This window comes from Cyrtonyx montezumae, unplaced genomic scaffold (assembly GCF_038088225.1).
Source record: "Cyrtonyx montezumae isolate F1298 unplaced genomic scaffold, pur_monq_1.0 scaffold_3, whole genome shotgun sequence".
In the NCBI taxonomy this organism is placed as follows: Eukaryota; Metazoa; Chordata; class Aves; order Galliformes; family Odontophoridae; genus Cyrtonyx; species Cyrtonyx montezumae.
In genome coordinates, this window is record NW_027072034.1 from 79,882,899 (window position 1) to 79,899,211 (window position 16,313).

General features: G+C 43.0%; 1 protein-coding gene, 1 non-coding gene and 1 pseudogene across 2 annotated transcripts; 1 reads left to right on the forward strand and 2 right to left on the reverse strand.

Annotated features, from left to right (window-relative positions):
* Positions 1–203: 203 nt before the first annotated feature.
* Positions 204–2,554, reverse strand: LOC136052862 (inhibitor of growth protein 3-like; annotated as a pseudogene).
* Positions 2,555–7,786: 5,232 nt separating this feature from the next.
* On the forward strand, positions 7,787–15,561 carry CPOX (coproporphyrinogen oxidase). Its single transcript, XM_065742042.1, has 7 exons — positions 7,787–8,189; positions 8,258–8,404; positions 8,894–9,004; positions 9,715–9,856; positions 12,162–12,380; positions 14,068–14,172; positions 15,068–15,561. The coding sequence occupies exons 1-7, from the start codon at positions 7,787–7,789 to the stop codon at positions 15,153–15,155; spliced, it is 1,215 nt and encodes a 404-aa protein (XP_065598114.1). The 3' UTR covers positions 15,156–15,561.
* Positions 15,562–16,077: 516 nt separating this feature from the next.
* TRNAD-GUC (transfer RNA aspartic acid (anticodon GUC)) lies at positions 16,078–16,149 on the reverse strand. Its single transcript has one exon. It is a non-coding gene; the product is annotated as a tRNA-Asp (tRNA).
* Positions 16,150–16,313: the final 164 nt, after the last annotated feature.

The window sequence follows — 16,313 nt, forward strand, 5'->3', positions numbered from 1 at the left end:
ATCCAAGGCTTACTGGAATAGAATCAGTAGCACATCAATGCATATACACAGTTTATGTAGTATTATAAAACACAAACAGCAAAAACAATAGTTCAAGATCTTAGAACTGCTATGCCTCCTTTAAATGGTTGCAAAGAATGGTGGTAAGGATCCCTTCCACCACTTAAAACCTCTGTAAAATCTTTAGAAATCTTTTTTTTTTTTCAGATGAATACTTGCTTACATCTACTGCCTCTTCTCTTCCTTGCAGATGTAAACTGTGGACAGTGCCATTTCCCTTTTGGTGCTTCTATCAGTCCAACACATCCATAATGGAACAACTCAATGTGGCAATTTTACAATAGGACACCTGATTACAGATGCAGTAGTGTGGCTCATTTGCATAATAGGTCCAGACAACCCAGATATTAGAATCAGACTCTGGGATTACTGCTGCTTGCTGGGACAGTTATTGTGCCAGTGCAGATGAAGAAGAATATGACAACAGAAAGGATGAAGAGGAAGATGATGAGGATTGTTGACCTTAGAATTTGTTATTTTTGCTTTTTCTTTCATTTTGTAATCTTTGTTTGATAAATGTAATATTTGCATTAATGTAAAGCCAGAGTTGACAATGAATATCCACTTGAATTCTCTTTCAAGCTGAAGGTCATTGTTCCTAAATGCTTTATAGATGGCTTTTAGACTGAATATTCTTCTTCCTTCCTTCATTTGCACTGTGACTTGCACTGCTTGAGCTGCTGCCATGGTAATTGCACTGGCCCCAAACCCTTAAGATAATGAACTCACATTATACAGTGCCAATGGTTGAGAAGAGTTTGTACCGTATGCACTGTATTCAGATCCAACTGTGTCTTTAATATTTATATGACTCCAACATCTTCTGCTTCAAGTTCCATTTCAAATTTAGCAAGTTCTTGGTCAAGTTTTTGCAAGTGACGGTCTACCAAAAACGTAATTAGCCAGCTGTATTTTTTCATCTGCATCTTCCAAAGCCTTATAAAAAATTGTTTTCTATTGATGTTATTTCTTTTACTCTCTATTCAAGTTTGTGTTTGCATATATTCATTAAAAAATCATTTGCCCCCTGTTCAAGCTGATCCATTGCACTCTGCAAATGCATTTTTTGTGCACATTGCACTCCTTGTGCATTTCAGTGAACCTTTCATGCAGATTCACAGGCAGCTGCTTGATGGTCTCCAGATAGTCCTCCAGATACAGCTTGGCAGTGGCTGGGTCAGTGCAAATAGTCTTCTCACTAATGGAGGCTCATCCCTTCCAGTATGGTGCCACCACCACCACCACCACTGGTGGCTCAGATTGATGAGTAAGCAATGTATTCCTGGCATATGCTTTGCATGTGGTGACAGTGATCACCATAAAAACAATTATTAGACTAGGATTGTCCATCTCCTGGTGAAGGGACACCTTAGGGAGTCCTGATGGCATGGAGAAGAACTTAATTGCCTTTTTAGATATTGAAGAGAGAGGAAAGAGAAATGAAACGAAGAGGAGCTGAATTTTAAAGAAGCCCAACTGACCTATAGAACTCCTGGAGAGATGATTTTCAAGCTGTAGAAAATCAAGGGACCTGGAATGAGCATTTAGAAGAGAGGTCTGTTGATATGATCAGTAAATGCAGATTGTGAAAGACTGATGTAAAAACCTTGAAAACTGCAGCAGACTGTACAAAATGAATGCAAACAATTATTAAAAGTTTCTGGACTGAAGATGATCTAGTCCAGTTGATTAGAGATGAACTAGAACCTAATGACACAGCTTTCATCGTGCCACCAATGCCTGATGCTAGGAAAGGTTTTGAACACACAAGAAGATAACACTTCTGCAATCTTAACCGAAGCTGCTGGTGTTACTGCAGTCAGAGCTAAACTTTAGCATCTGAAACACCATCCTTCCTCTTGCATTTTCCTTTTATAATTCATCTCCAGAAATAGGCATTAGATACTCCTTTGCTGGCAGCCTTTCAGCACACTACTTCTTCCCCATTTTCCAGACTTGGGGGTGATGTTACTAATTATTGACTCTCCTGTGGCTTTAGGAGTGGCAGAAGCTCCTGCTGGCTCTGGCATGTTTTCTCCTTATAGAGACAAACCAGATGGGAACTCCTGTGACACTTTCTCTGTTACAGCTCTGTTACTTTACTATCTTAATACAAATACTTTTGCAGATGCAGAGCTCATGCATTCAGCAATGTAAGGTTTTATCCATACTCTAGCCACTAAATAATAGTGGGTGAATTATGAATCTGACTATCTTTTTGCTCTCTGTTTCTCGGTGGTCTTCACCTGGTGACCTTATCTGCTTTTCCAAATCAAACAGAAGGACAGAACTTTCTGAAGACACTCATATTACCATAAAAATGAAAAGTACCATCAGTATGATTCTGTATGATTCTTGCATGGTTTTTGCAAAGGGTTAAGAATAAATGAGTTCCTGGGAAAGGGGGAGAGAAATACCTCATTTCACACCATTCATACTCTCTGAAACCCTTAGAATAAAGGGCATTACTGAACTTAAGGGAGCAGAAGCTCATGATTTTAGATCTACAAATTTGAGTTTCAGTTCCTGTATTTATAGAGGAGAATTCTTCTGGAGTTTTGTAGAGCAGTTTCAATCACACAGTACATATCTGTTATCTGGAATTAGCTGCATGCACAAGTCTCCTAAGAGCTGTGAACTAACTCATCTAGTCAGTCAGTTTAACCGTAAACAATGTATCAGTTATTCCAGGCAAGATTAAATGGTGTGTATTTTGGCTTCAGAATGGACTTCCATAACAGCAAACATTACATTTAGTCTGTATAATTGAGTACAGTGGCATGCAAGGCAAAAAAAAAAAAAACACCCCTTGGGCAGAGGGTGTAGTGTTTTAGACCTACATGCTAATGCTGGCGCAGGAAAGAAAGCAGGAAATCCACTCCAACAGATCACTTCTTGCTCATTCTTTCCCTCTCTTTGGAAGCCTGGAAGACAGATCCTACTTTGGCTTCCTAGCCTTGAATGAAGCCACAAATCCAGTGGCTATGCTGTGATCTTTGGATAATTTTTGATGTTTTATTGAAGGCTGCATCATGTAATAACAAATATGAAGGCAGAACTGAGAGAATGGTGAAAAGGAAGTGGGAAAATAATGTTCAGTCTTCTCATTGCAAGGAAGATTGTAATTCCTGACCTGGAGTACCAGTACATTTCCAAATGAAGTTGTATGAAGCACATTTTGTGACCTGATAGTGAAAAACTTTCCATGGGACCCGCTCTAATTCCAGAGCTACATTTCCCTTTTTCTGTCCTCTTTTGTTATTAAGGTGATAAAGCATTAGGAAGAAAGTTTTCCTTAGGTATTTTATAATTTCTCTTACCTTCCTGCAGGTAGACTAAAGCAACTTTAACTCAGCAGTTTTCTGTTTTGTAGTTTCCCTTTCCCTCCTTCATATGTCCAGGAAAATAAGCCCTGCATTTATGCATTAAAAATAAGAAAGGAAAAAAAAAAAAAAGAAAGTAAAAGAAAAAAGAGAAATAAAGAGAAAATAGTATGAACTTTCAAAGCAGACAAATCACTGAGATCACAGATACAGAAGGAAAGGTTATCAACTTTCTCTTACAACCTTCACATCACCTACTGTTTCAGCTCCATTTTCAAAGATTTTTCTTCTCTAATACATATTGTGAAATTCACTCATCCTATACTGTCATGTAAAACCTTTGAGATGACCTCTGTTAAACAACAGTACTTGCTAAATTATTCAAGTTCACGGCAGCACTTAGAATTCACAATCAAGATTTGGTGTAATAGAGTAAACTGGATGAGATTGGCTCTTTTAACTTTACAAGCAACAGAAATGCCAACTTGAAAGCGATTTTTTTTCTGCTTATCTTCCAGTTTTCTGATAAGCAAGTGTACTAATTCAGTGCACAAAACAAAAGTATCAAACAGACTCAGTGAAAGCATTGTTCCTGTCTCAGTCTGAATCAGACCTGAGCATGCGTCACTACCTTAGACCATTTAGTGTCTCCTTTTCTTTTAATATGTCACTTGTGCGTGAAACCTCATAAATAAAAACAAGACAGACAACACCTAGAGGCAGCAAAAAGCTTCAGAGCTCTCTTTAAAGCACAGGTTAAAAAAAGAACAGAAGAAGAGAACTTGCAATATTATTCTCTTCATTGGAGATCCCCTTATATAAAGACAGTTATGACTCTCTTCAACTCCTGAAGGCACTGTAGCCACTTCAGCCTTCTCTAGAATCACACTGGTGAAATTCAGAAATTCTGGCTACTCTGAGTGGTGTCAGACTCATTGAAAAAAAACAACAAACCTCACTACCACATTACATACAGGTAAGAAAAACATCTAAAAGTAAGCCATTAAGTAATGCAATATTAAAAGTCATCTTGCCATGTAAACTTCCAATTAGTTTTTTCAAAGCTGACACAGAAATGTTTTAGGGAAGCCAAGATCTTGGAATTTAATTTAGACCACTAAAAAAGCTTTAAGTATATTTCTGGTGATTCAATTTTTAATTAAGCAAATGTAAGACCTATTTCCACATTTTCTTTTTGATTTTGATCTAAGCTCACAGGAGCTGTTTTTTTCCCCGTTTCTTTTTGCATTTCTGAAAGTATCAGAAGAGCACAGAAATTCAATGGCACACACACAAGCTGAAAGTCCCCAAGCTTCAAATCAACAGTATGCACTGAAAGTGCAGATAAAAACGTAAGCTACTTTTCCTAGGGTCTTAGCCTTGGAGTTGCCAAGCCTCTTAATGTGTGCAATGTGTACTACCCTTCTTGGTACTGTACAGTGATCTAAGACAAAATAATGTGGTGAGGAACATTAATTCGAATGCTGAAAAACAAACAATGCTTTTTTTACTGTCCACCACAGTTTGGTTCTATATATGTAACCAAGGGCATAATTAACCATTCTTGCATCTTTCTCACTTCTGCAAAAGGAAAGCCTATGGCATTTTCTTGAAGTTTCAATCTCAACTTGCTGTTACAGCAGACCTCACAAAGGAAGACCACACAAACTGCTAAGGATGAGAAGATTTGGCAAATAATAGGAATATCACTTTTACAGTCTGTCACTCCCCTTCACTTCTGCCAGAAAGCACAGCCTAACCAAGCTCCAGCAACCAGCCTGAGAAATCCTACTCAGTAAAGACGTCATGTTTTCAAGGTTCAGCTGACCTGACAATGTGGTAACAGCAAAGGAAATTCTTGCTAGATGTAAGAAAAGGAATTATTCCTTGTGATGTCACTGCAGTGCTGGGGTAGGGGCCCAGGCACAACAGGGAACTTGCACACAAATGAACAGAAAGGCCCTGAGCAGAATCTCCCAGACAGGAAGACATGAGCCCCTGGGGCTGGACTAAAGACATTCAGTGGCCTTGCCCATCCTGAATTATCATATGGTATCAAAGTTTGTTCTCAGCATCCAACACAAAAATCAGTGAAATTCTCATAAGCATGAACACATTTTATTTTTCTTCTTCTTCTTCTTTTTTTTTTTTTTTTTCTATTACAGTTGTGTCTAAGAATCCCACTAAAAGAGAAGAGCTTTACCACAACATGAATTGGACATTATGCACACTGGTTAGCATGAAAATGCTTAAGTAAAATCACTTTATGTGATTCAGGAAGAAAGTGAGGTATCACAACCCACCCTGGATAAAGAATGGTCCAAAGACCTGCTTAATGTAGCTAAACTATGCAGTCTTACCACAGCCCGTGAGTGTCCTCCCTCAGCCACAGATCTCCTCTGCAGAGGACATTTCTTTCACTGCTGCTGCTAGCAGTTCGGGTCTTCTGGCTCATCCTGGCATCTCAAAAGGATCCTGTCATCCACAGCTGGTGGCAGAAAAGAGTCAAGCTCAAAGATCTCTTTTCCTTCTTTCTTGCAGAGCTTCAGCAGCTTCACAGCATCCTCTGCTGCCAAAGAATAGAATCAAATCAGAAACGGGCTAAGCTTCTGTGTGACTTCTTAACTAAGAAAAGAAGCAGACAACAAAGCCTTGATACATGCTAGGGACACATCAGGGGCAAAGGTATCTTCTCTTGGATACTACTTGTGTAAAACACTCCTTAAATCCCAGTTGCTCACTGTTTCCAGGAACTGTCCCACGCCAGCATACAAATCTTGCAGGATCAGGCTTTTGACACAGCTGTTATTTTTCTTAAGATAATTTTGATGTGGGTCCTCAGTCAATACGCTTAATTAAAAAAAAACAACAACAACAGTATATCTGCTTGTTGATTTGACAGAAAACTCTCATAGCTCAGTTCAACACAGCACCCATGGTTGTCACTTGCATGTTGCCTTGAGGAAAACTTTGGCTTTATTCGTTTGCTAAAGACTTTGGTCATTGTTCCTGTCCTTCATTGTACTGTCTCACGGCTGACAGCTCACTTCAGGGCAGCTGAGAAAAGTCAGTTTAAAGGACACAGTGCCAACACTGGCACCAAGCAAATCAAACTTGGAACTATAAATTGGTAGTACTTTTCAACATTTGGTTCTGTGATAACATTATTTTTTATCACTCTTATTATGTGGGCTGCTCTGGAAATAATATATCTATTTCCATGGAAAGTGCAACAGATATAAAGAGCACAAAAAAACTATTCGACAGAGAAAATTTTTGGCTAAAAAACAGTATTTTTCAACACAGCTACTACTGTTAGCTGTGCATTTTCTCCAACAATGAACAAGATCCTGCATGCCGTGCTTGTCAAAATCTTCACTTGTGGAGGTGACCACTGTTGCTGTCAGCAGTGCTGAAATGCAGCACCCATCACCTCACTGTGCTCACATCCACTGTCTGGTCTCCAGAAACGTTCAGCAAAGTGTCAGTGAAGGCCAATGAAGGTCGGTAGGGACCACTTTCTTTCAGATGGAGGAATTCAGTGACACAGATTTGCTTCATATGCACGTCCACGTCAGACACCATTCTGTTAGACTGCCCTTATGCTGCCATCTGTCACACAGCAAAAAAAAAAAAAAAGCGAGGAAATATTGGTGAGAAGGTTTGACTTCAGCTGCCATATCACCAACATCTGTCTCTGACATCACGGGCCAACATTGTAACATAGGAGACATTACTTTCAGAGCAGCTCTTGAAGAGAAAAAAATCAAGAAAACATTTCTTTAGCTTGAGTGAGAAAAAGGAAAGTGTAAGCATATACCCTTTGAGATCTGTGAGGAGCATTCCCACTGCTCTCCCACAAGTTGGTCAGGCATTAAGAAGCACTGAGTATGAAAAGCAGCCACGCAGCATACAGACGCATCTTCTCCATGCCTGAACCTGCTCAAGTCTTAACTCATGCGGCCGCTCTGCAGCCGTGGTGATGATCCCACCACAGAGAAATGTGTTACGTGAGGGAGAGCAAGTCAGCTCCTGCCTTCACACTGCACAGACTGCTGTGCATGGCTGTAGACATCCCAATTTGACCCTCACAGACTTTGGATCATTAAGGTTGGAAAAGACGTCTCAGATCAGGTAGTTGGGCTGTCGGCCTGTCCTCACCGTGCCTACTGATTATGTCCCTCAGTGCCACATCTTGAACACCTCCAGGGACAGTGACTCCACCACCTTCCTATCACTCTGAAAAGGTGGGGGTGGGGGTGGCACCTTCTTCAAAAAAATGAAAAATAAGAGGGACGTTATCGACGCCGCAGGGCTGTATCCGCTCCGCCCAGCCCAGGATCAGCCCGCTCCCGGGATCCCGCCCCAGCGCGGCCGGCGGCAGAGCGCCGCTGGTGCCCGTCATGGCGGCCGCCGCGCAGCTGCTCCGCGGGGCCGCCCGCGCCCCGCCCGCCCTGTCCGCCGCGTCCCGCCGCTGGCTGGGCTCCGCGCCGCCGGGGGTCCCCGCGGTCCGGGGCGGGCGGCGCTGGGCGCTGGCGGCGGCTGGGGCGCTGGGCGGGCTGGGGCTGGGGCTGTGGCGACGGCGGGCCTCCATGGCGGCGGCCGAGGAGGAAGAGGAGGAGGAGATGCGGCGGCGGTTCATGGCGCCGCCGGTGAGCGGGCTGCGGGAGCTGCGGCGGCGGCGGCGGGAGCTGGGGAGCCGCATGGAGCTGCTCATCATGGAGACGCAGGCCGAGGTGTGCCGCGCCCTGGCGGCGCTGGACCCCGGCGCCTCCTTCGCGGTGGACACCTGGGAGAGGAAGGAAGGTGCGGGGGACGGGGCGGCGGGGCGCGGGGGGCTCACGGCCCTCCGTGACCCCGTGCGGCGTTGGCAGGCGGAGGCGGCATCAGCTGCGTGCTGCAGGACGGAGACGTCTTCGAGAAGGCGGGCGTGAACGTGTCCGTGGTGTTCGGGCAGCTGTCCGAGGAGGCGGCGCGGCAGATGAGGAGTAGGGGGAAGGCCCTGAAGGCCACCGAGGACGGTAAGGGGGCGCTGAGGGATGCGGCTGCTCCGGCGTGTAACACCGGGGGAGGTTCAGGTTGGATGTTAGGTAAAATCTCGTCTCGGAGAGAGCGGTGAGGCAGTGGCACGGGCTGCGCACGGGGGAGGTGCGGTCACCGTCCCTGGAGGTGTTCAGGAGCCGTGGAGATGTGGCACTGAGAGACGTGGTCAGCGGGCATGGGTTGATAGTTGGACTAGGTGATCTGAGAGGTCTTTCCCAACATTAACAGTTTTAGGATAAATGCGAAAAAGGCATTTAATGGGGCACATACAAATATGCAGATGAGATGCAAATTTCACATAGTAATAATTATTGTGACCCAACACGAGAGCTCTTGTAGCTGAATGACAGCTTGAAAGCTAAGGATAAATAGCTATGTGCCTTAAACGATAATAAAGAAAGTTATTTGTAAAACTGAAGTTTTAAAAATTATTATTTTATTTTATTTCTGTGCATCTTTTTACGTAGGAAAACTGCCTTTCTGTGCCATGGGTGTAAGCTCCGTTATCCATCCAAAGAATCCTCATGTTCCGACCATGCACTTCAACTACAGATACTTTGAAATTGAGGAAGCTGATGGTAAGAACTGTAAGTCAGGGTGGTACACTTGATGCATACTACTCTGTATGAAGTGCGAACGCATGGCTCAGGTAAGAGGTTAAGAACCAGTGGTGCCAAGAACCTGTTGAGTAGCACCACTTTCTAGAGTTTAGTGGAAAAAAGGTCCATGAAGGACTGATGGGCATTCTGATCAGGGTATACAGCCTTTGTTCCCAAAGCTGGGAGGATGTGCTGTCAGAAAAATGTCCCTCTGCTTGTCTTAGGTTGGTTTTCCCTGAGTTTCTGCAGCGTGCTGCTGTTAGTTCCCTTGGGTTTAATGTGTTTCCTTTCTTTCACATGCAGTAATGTTTCTAGATTTCTGAAGTATTCAGGAAGTTGCAAGTTTCTTGTCTTTATGTAAGCAGTAGAGGGAACAGTGAAAGTAGCGTTGGGCAGCCCTTGCATGGAGCTCTTGTTACTCTACCAGTTGCCACAGAACATCCACAATATCCAACAAGCAGTTGAAATTTGTTTCGTATTTTCCTGGTCTCTGCACTGCCTTGAATTCAATTTTTTTCATGAATGGTTAGGGCTATCATGGGATAATGATTTTATTTTGCATTGTACAAATAGTTGTTAGTTCTTGATGAACTGCTAGCGATGTATTTCTGTTTGGAAAGTGGACTTTTTGGTTTGTGTGTTTGTTTTCATTTTTATTTCAATGTTTGTTGCTTGCCTCTCTCCTGTAGGAACTAAACAGTGGTGGTTTGGTGGTGGAACGGACCTCACTCCGACTTACTTGAACGAAGAAGATGCTGTACACTTTCACAAGACTCTGAAAGAAGTTTGTGATAAGCACGATCTGAAGCTGTATCCCAAGTACAAGAAATGGTATGTGAGAGATGCACTTGGATCCCAAAATTTTGTGAGAGCAGAAAGTGGCATTACAAATTGCCAGTTAGGTGTGTTATAGGAACAGTAGGCTCTCTTCTGCCTTTTGATAAGTGTTAGCAGACCCTAATGAAAATCAGTAGACACGTACCGGGACTAAATGTAGTCTAAAAGCAGTATCTTACTTACAGAGGCCAGAGAGAGCTGACAGCTGGGATCCTAGATCTGTAAACTGAATAAAAAGCAAGCTGACTCTACGTGGTTTTGTAAGCCTCAGACCTCATTAGGCATTGTAAATGTTCTTTTTGCCCTCCGGTGTCAAAATAGGCCTCGGAGGCCTGTGGACTTTGGACTTGCACTTATTCTGCTTAAGTGAACTCATGGTAAATGTGCATGAGTAAATTCCACTCAGGTTATTCTGCATTCAACCTATCTTTCACTACCCTTCTTCATTTCTTTCTTCCTTTCTTTTTTTTTTTGCAGTGTACGTAAAGGAGCTTTTCCTTAATGTAGAAGCTTCATGATGTTGATGAAACTGTTAGTTTTTTGCCAGTGACACATTCACTTAGTGTTCAGCAGCATATTCTGTAAAGACGTGTACTTTGGATGTTCTTGAACTGAGAGACACATTAGGAGTAGATGGGATCCTTCCCTTCTGCTCAGTAGAGGCTTGCTGCTCTGTCTGATAATCCTATCTGCTGCAAGCTGTGGTATCCAGAAAGGATGGTTAGCCTTTTGTAATCTACAAGGTCTTGTCTGAGGACTGGAGATAATGTGGGTGTTGTAGCTTGGGTGTGAACGACTTATTCCAGGAGCACACCTTAAAACTTGAAGATTACAGTCTGTCTGATGAATTTTTTGCATGCTGGTTCAGAATGCCTGCCCTAATGGTCATGTTGTTTGCAGGATAAGGAGGCAAGCAACGCCAGCAGCTGGAGATCAGAGAGATGGATGTCTGTTCTTAGCCTAAGGAGGACTTTTGTCCATTGTGTCCAGTGGACAAAGGCAGTTTTCCCAACCGTAGCATCAGCATTTGTTCTAAGCTGCAGCTGTGCAGGGGCATCTCGTCCTCATTGCTGGAGGACTCTGAATCTCCTCCGTGCTTCTACTAATTTGTACTGCCTTTTTTCATCTTTTCTGAACCAGAAAAGGTTTTGTTCTGTTTACCACATTGCCTTCCTGATCCAGCTTTAAAACTTTGGTCAGCTTGTTCTCTGTTGCACTTTTGACTCAACCTTTTGTCCGAATTCTTCCTGCTGCTATAAAATAAAAAAGCTGATCATCTCAGTGAATGAAAAAAGTAACTTAGGTTATCTATCTCCCTGTCTCTCCCTCTGTTGCTGTGCCATTTGTATTGCTTGTTGACAGTAACTGTGGATGGACATTTGTATGGTATGCTAGTCCTAAAGGAAGACAGGATTTCCTTCTTGTTGTTGGGTTATGCTTCTCTTCCACTTCTGCCCTAGGTGAAGATTTGCAGGGAATGGTTGCGTAAGCAGACAGCTGCAAGTTGGGTGTGGGTACAGTGAATCAGCTGTCTTACAGTAATTCCATTCCTACACATTCCCAGTAAATACAAAATAGATGAATTTCCTTCTCATTATAGGATTAGCTGCACATGTTTTTTCATAAACTTGACAGTAAGCTGTGTCCAGCCAGTGCTAGAATGACTCCATCTTCCAAAATTAAACTGTTATAAAGTCTTTTTCCCAAAGAAGGCTGCCTCAATTTTTTCCCTCCCTTTAAGTGATGGTGGCTTTTTATCCAGTTTTGGGTTTGTTGATCTTTTTTTTTTTTTGTTCCAGTTTTGATGCAGAAAATCTTGTTTTTTCCATAGGAATAGCAAAAAGAAATAAGGAAAAGCAAAAAGAATAAAGAGATTGTTACTTTTAAGTTTGTTTATTTCACGTTTGCCTGAAAGGTGTACAAATAGTCTGGAATCTGTATATATTTCAGGGAATGAAATCTAGAGAGATCTCTTAGGGTGTGCTTTTGAAATCAGGTGTCCCTCCTCCTCATAGGTAGAGAATATGGATTATAGATGATTACACATGAAAATAATTGGCACAGTCACTGAATGTGGCTCAGTGGCCACAGCTTTGTGATGACCATTTAATCAGAGCTTTCAGTGACTGCATTCTGCATGGGGCTGCACAGCAATGCTTGTACCGGTCAGTGAAACAGGCACCTGGCACTGTAAGAACTGACTTCTCATCACTGTTTCATTAGTGCTGTGCCACGTAGCTGTTAGGAGTTTTATTTATTTATTTGTGGGTCACATTAATAACTCTGCTGCCCCATCTAGGTGTGATGACTACTTCTATATCAAGCACCGCAATGAGCGAAGAGGGATTGGAGGCATATTCTTTGATGATGTGGACTCTCCTTCCAAGGAAGAAGTATTCCAGTTTGTTCAGAGCTGTGCCAAAGCTGTTGTGCCTTCTTATGTTCCCATTGTGAAGAAGCACTGCCATGACTCCTACACACCAGAGGAGAAACTGTGGCAGCAGCTTCGGAGAGGACGGTGAGTATCGAAGGAGCAATACACAGGAGGTAGATAAGAATGGTGAGAATAAAGTGAGCTCGTTCTTCGTGGTCTCAGGGTTTATGTCCTGAAGTGCATTTTACATCCTGTCATGGTGTGGGTGGGGTAAGTTTGCTCGAACACTTCAGTGCTTGCCAGAGAGTTGCAACATTTCTGTGTACAGAACAATTTTTGATATTCAGTGCTAGCTCGCTGGGGGAGGATGCAGAAGTACGAGCACATCCTCATCTGAACCTCTCACTCACCCATGTTGCAGCAGCATAAGCAACCCATACAAAATGCCACCCCTTCAAAAAAAAAAAAATCCAACACGAGAGAAGCCACTGCATTTTGTAACAAAGGCATGCATGTGTGCATCGTGCCCTGAGTCCTACCTTCTGCAGACCAGTGATATGCCTTATCACATGAGGAGCATAAGGGTAAGGGAAGTCACTATTCAGTAATGAAGCTAAACTCCAAAAAGGCAACAAATTACAGTACGTCAGAGTGCTTTCAGTTTCTTACATACATACTTATTCTATCTGATTTTTCTTGGCATTGAAATGCGTATGCCATGAACTCTTGGCAAGTGAACAAAGATGGGGGGGGGGTCGTTTTTCAGGTGTGGCAAAAAGTCAGTGTAGCTTAAAAGATTCTTGAGGATGCTTATTACTCTGAAGGGCTATTAATGCTACGAAAGCTGAAGTATATTGGTAGATACTCTTTTCTCTGTCCTATGTGAGAAACAGAAATATATCTGCTCTATGCAGAAATGGGAAGTCTTTGCTTGCTTTGGTGTGTTTGTGCAAAGGAATCTGCAAATGTAGCATAAAGATGGCATAAGCATTCAAGTTTCAATCACTGGCCTGCAGCAGTTACTCAAAAAAGCACACACGCTTAATTTGGTGAAATTGTTCCCTGGAGTGTTAGGCTTTCGGGATCCATTCTGTGAACAGGATTTAGCAAACCTGGTAAGATTATAAGGGGAAATAGGTTCTTCAAGCTGCATCCTGGACTTGCTCAGCCTGCTGATTGCCCTGGACCAGTCTGCAGATTATTGGGCTTGTCAAAGCTCTTTGTTTCTGTAAATAGTAAAGGCTCCTCCCCATTCTTCTCTTAGGTACCTCCATGCTGGCTGTTGAGATAAACCCTGCTGAGTTGTCACTGCTCTGTTTGTATGCTGATGGAGGAAAACTGTGTTCTGGGATTTACAAGTCCCAGCCAGCACTCTGAAGCTGACTTCTGCTGTTTTCCAGACATCCCCAAGAAACAAAAAAACCTTGTCTTACCTTGCTGCTGTTGCTGCGTCCTTTAGAAGGACCTTCAGCATGGGGGAGAGCACAGTAGAGTTTTTCATATAGCCACTTGCAGGTCCTTTAAGATTCCTTTTGTCTTGACACAAGAGTATTAGCATAACCAAAGTAAACCTGCTGTTCAGCTCTCCTGCAATAGTTTGTCCTCTTGTCAGCTAGTCAAAGCCATTACTTCCTATGCTTTGTGGAGAGGAAAGGTTGCATTTCTATTGCTATGCAGGGGATACTAGAGAACAGTTGGCTTCAAAGCAGGGTTCTTTATGATACTCAGTATGGATGAAAGTTTTTTTTTGTTTGATGTCTGCTAGCTGTAGAAAGCACAAGCAACTTCTGATAATAAACTTATTTTTCTGCCGTATCTTCACTCCCCGTAGGTATGTGGAGTTCAACTTGGTTTATGACAGAGGTACAAAATTTGGCCTGCTAACACCAGGATCAAGAATTGAAAGCATTCTTATGTCTCTGCCACTGACTGCAAGGTAAGGGAATAGTTGTGTGGACAGGTAGGCACTGTTCTTACTAAAATATTTTATAGGATTAAATCAACGGTCTGTACTGGTATCCAGTCTCAACACTGGTTGGTTCATGCCTGATAACAAGAAGTGGCCAGTAATCTGCAGGTGCTTGGCTGTTGGGCTATGCTCACCATTCACCAGTAACATGTGGTTTAGATACTTTTTTTTCATACTTAGTGCTTCTTGATAGATATCCCCTGCTCCCTCTCCGGGTGTTTTTGTAGTATCCCTTTGGAAAGCATGTGAACTTCTGGCAGTCCTTACAAGCCTGTGGCAAGGAGTTTTACAGTTTAACTATATGTTGTATGACAAAGTGCCTCTCTGTTTTCTACTTGCAGCCAATGGTTTTGTTTGACTCTTCAGATTTTCTTCTCATTTATTTTTTCTGTAACAGCTCTTATTTTATAGGCTTCTGTTGTTCACTGTCTACTTTCCAAGCTGATAAGTGTACAAGTCTTTGTACAACAGCTATTCTACATTTTTCATCACATTTGCCACTTTTCTGTAGGTAGCTTTCTTTGTCCTTTCTGAGCTGAGGATAAGGATCAGACAACAGAAGCTGCGTATCCAGGATGCAGGTGTGCTTCTGACTCAGACAGTGGCATAATGGTGTTTTTGTTCATTATTCTTAATATTCCACTTGCTGGTTTTGAGATGGCATTTTCATAGAACTGTTACAATGCCACTATCTTGTCTGGGCAGTAAAAGTTAACCCAGTCTTTCTCAATGTGTGAATATTTTTTCTCTGAACTAATTTAGAACAACACCAAATTGCACCTAGCAATGTTCATTTGTTTGGCCTGTAGCTTTGCATCCTTAGGAGAGGCAGCTGCAGGTAGCATTTCCCCTTTCTCTACAGGTGGGAATACATGAACACACCTCCAGAGAGCTCAAAGGAAGCTGAAATTCTAGAGGTTCTCCGCAATCCCAAAGACTGGGTGCACTGATGTGGATCGTGAAGAAGGTGGATCACTTATACTGAGCCATTACAGAGGAGGAAAGCCTGCAGGCCAGCTCCTCTGACCTGCTGCTGCATGGTGTCTTAGTATAGCTATTCACACTCTTACCTGGTGCCTTAATGATGCTGTAGACTTGTTGTAACTTGTAAATATGTGAACTCTTTCTTTAAGAGTGATCCTTGTGATAGACTGGTGATACCCTCCCAGGGCTAGTGTGCATGCTTATGAACTTCAACTAATTTTTGTGTGATTGTAAAATGTTAAACTACTGTGAAGCATTTCCCCAGTGGAATTAAAGCACTGTCTGTGCCTGAATGGCACTGCTTACTTGACAATAATGTTGGGATGTTCTAGAAATATGTTTTTTAAAGAATAAAGTGAATATTTGGTATGATTTTAAATCTTTAAATCTGCTTTTGTGTACCTGTGAAAAAAAGACAGCACCACATTTTATCTGGAATTGGGGTTAGGGTCCCAGTTGTGCCTGCTGGGTACAAGAGTTGACTGTCTGCTTTAAAGAAAAGCTGTTGAGTGCTGCTCTCCATAGTTCTCTCAGTTGTCATGAACCACATCAGCATCTCCTCTCTGCCCATTCCTTGTCAGGAAGAGCTGGGTTGCTCAGGAAGCTGTGGGTGTGGCCAGATCTTCTGGCTACTCTGATAGCCCTTCCTGCCTACAGTACAATCGTGGGCTGACTGTACCCTCAGTAAATTGCCGAGTGAGGAGGAAATGTCAGTCTGCCTGAGGGGAGGAAGGCTCCGCAGGGAACTGGATAGGCCTGGCAGAAGTGCTGAGGCCAGTTTTATGAGTTTTACCCAGACCCAAGGCCAGGTCCTGCACTTTGTTCACAACTGTGCAGTTGAAGCACTGAGGGACATGGAACGCAGCAAAAAAAAAAACACATTCTTCACTCCCCGTCGGGGAATCGAACCCCGGTCTCCCGCGTGACAGGCGGGGATACTCACCACTATACTAACGAGGAGTAACTACCTCTAGGAGTCCCACCGACAAATCCTATGACGTCAATGCATCCGAGCTGTAAAATAACACTACAGATTCCGTGCTGCTTTAACCCTCAGCCGCCCCAGCCGGCTATCCTGGCCCTGCGGGGCTGACGGCCACTCTCACATCTTCAGCTTCTGTGAT

Bases quoted from the DNA above. Each gene is read 5' to 3' on its own strand.
- CPOX (XM_065742042.1), top strand. From the start codon at position 7,787: ATGGCGGCCGCCGCGCAGCTGCTCCGCGGGGCCGCCCGCGCCCCGCCC. The intron at 9,857-12,161 runs GTATGTGAGAGA...TGCCCCATCTAG, and splicing joins TATCCCAAGTACAAGAAATG to GTGTGATGACTACTTCTATA. The intron at 14,173-15,067 runs GTAAGGGAATAG...CTTTCTCTACAG, and splicing joins TCTCTGCCACTGACTGCAAG to GTGGGAATACATGAACACAC.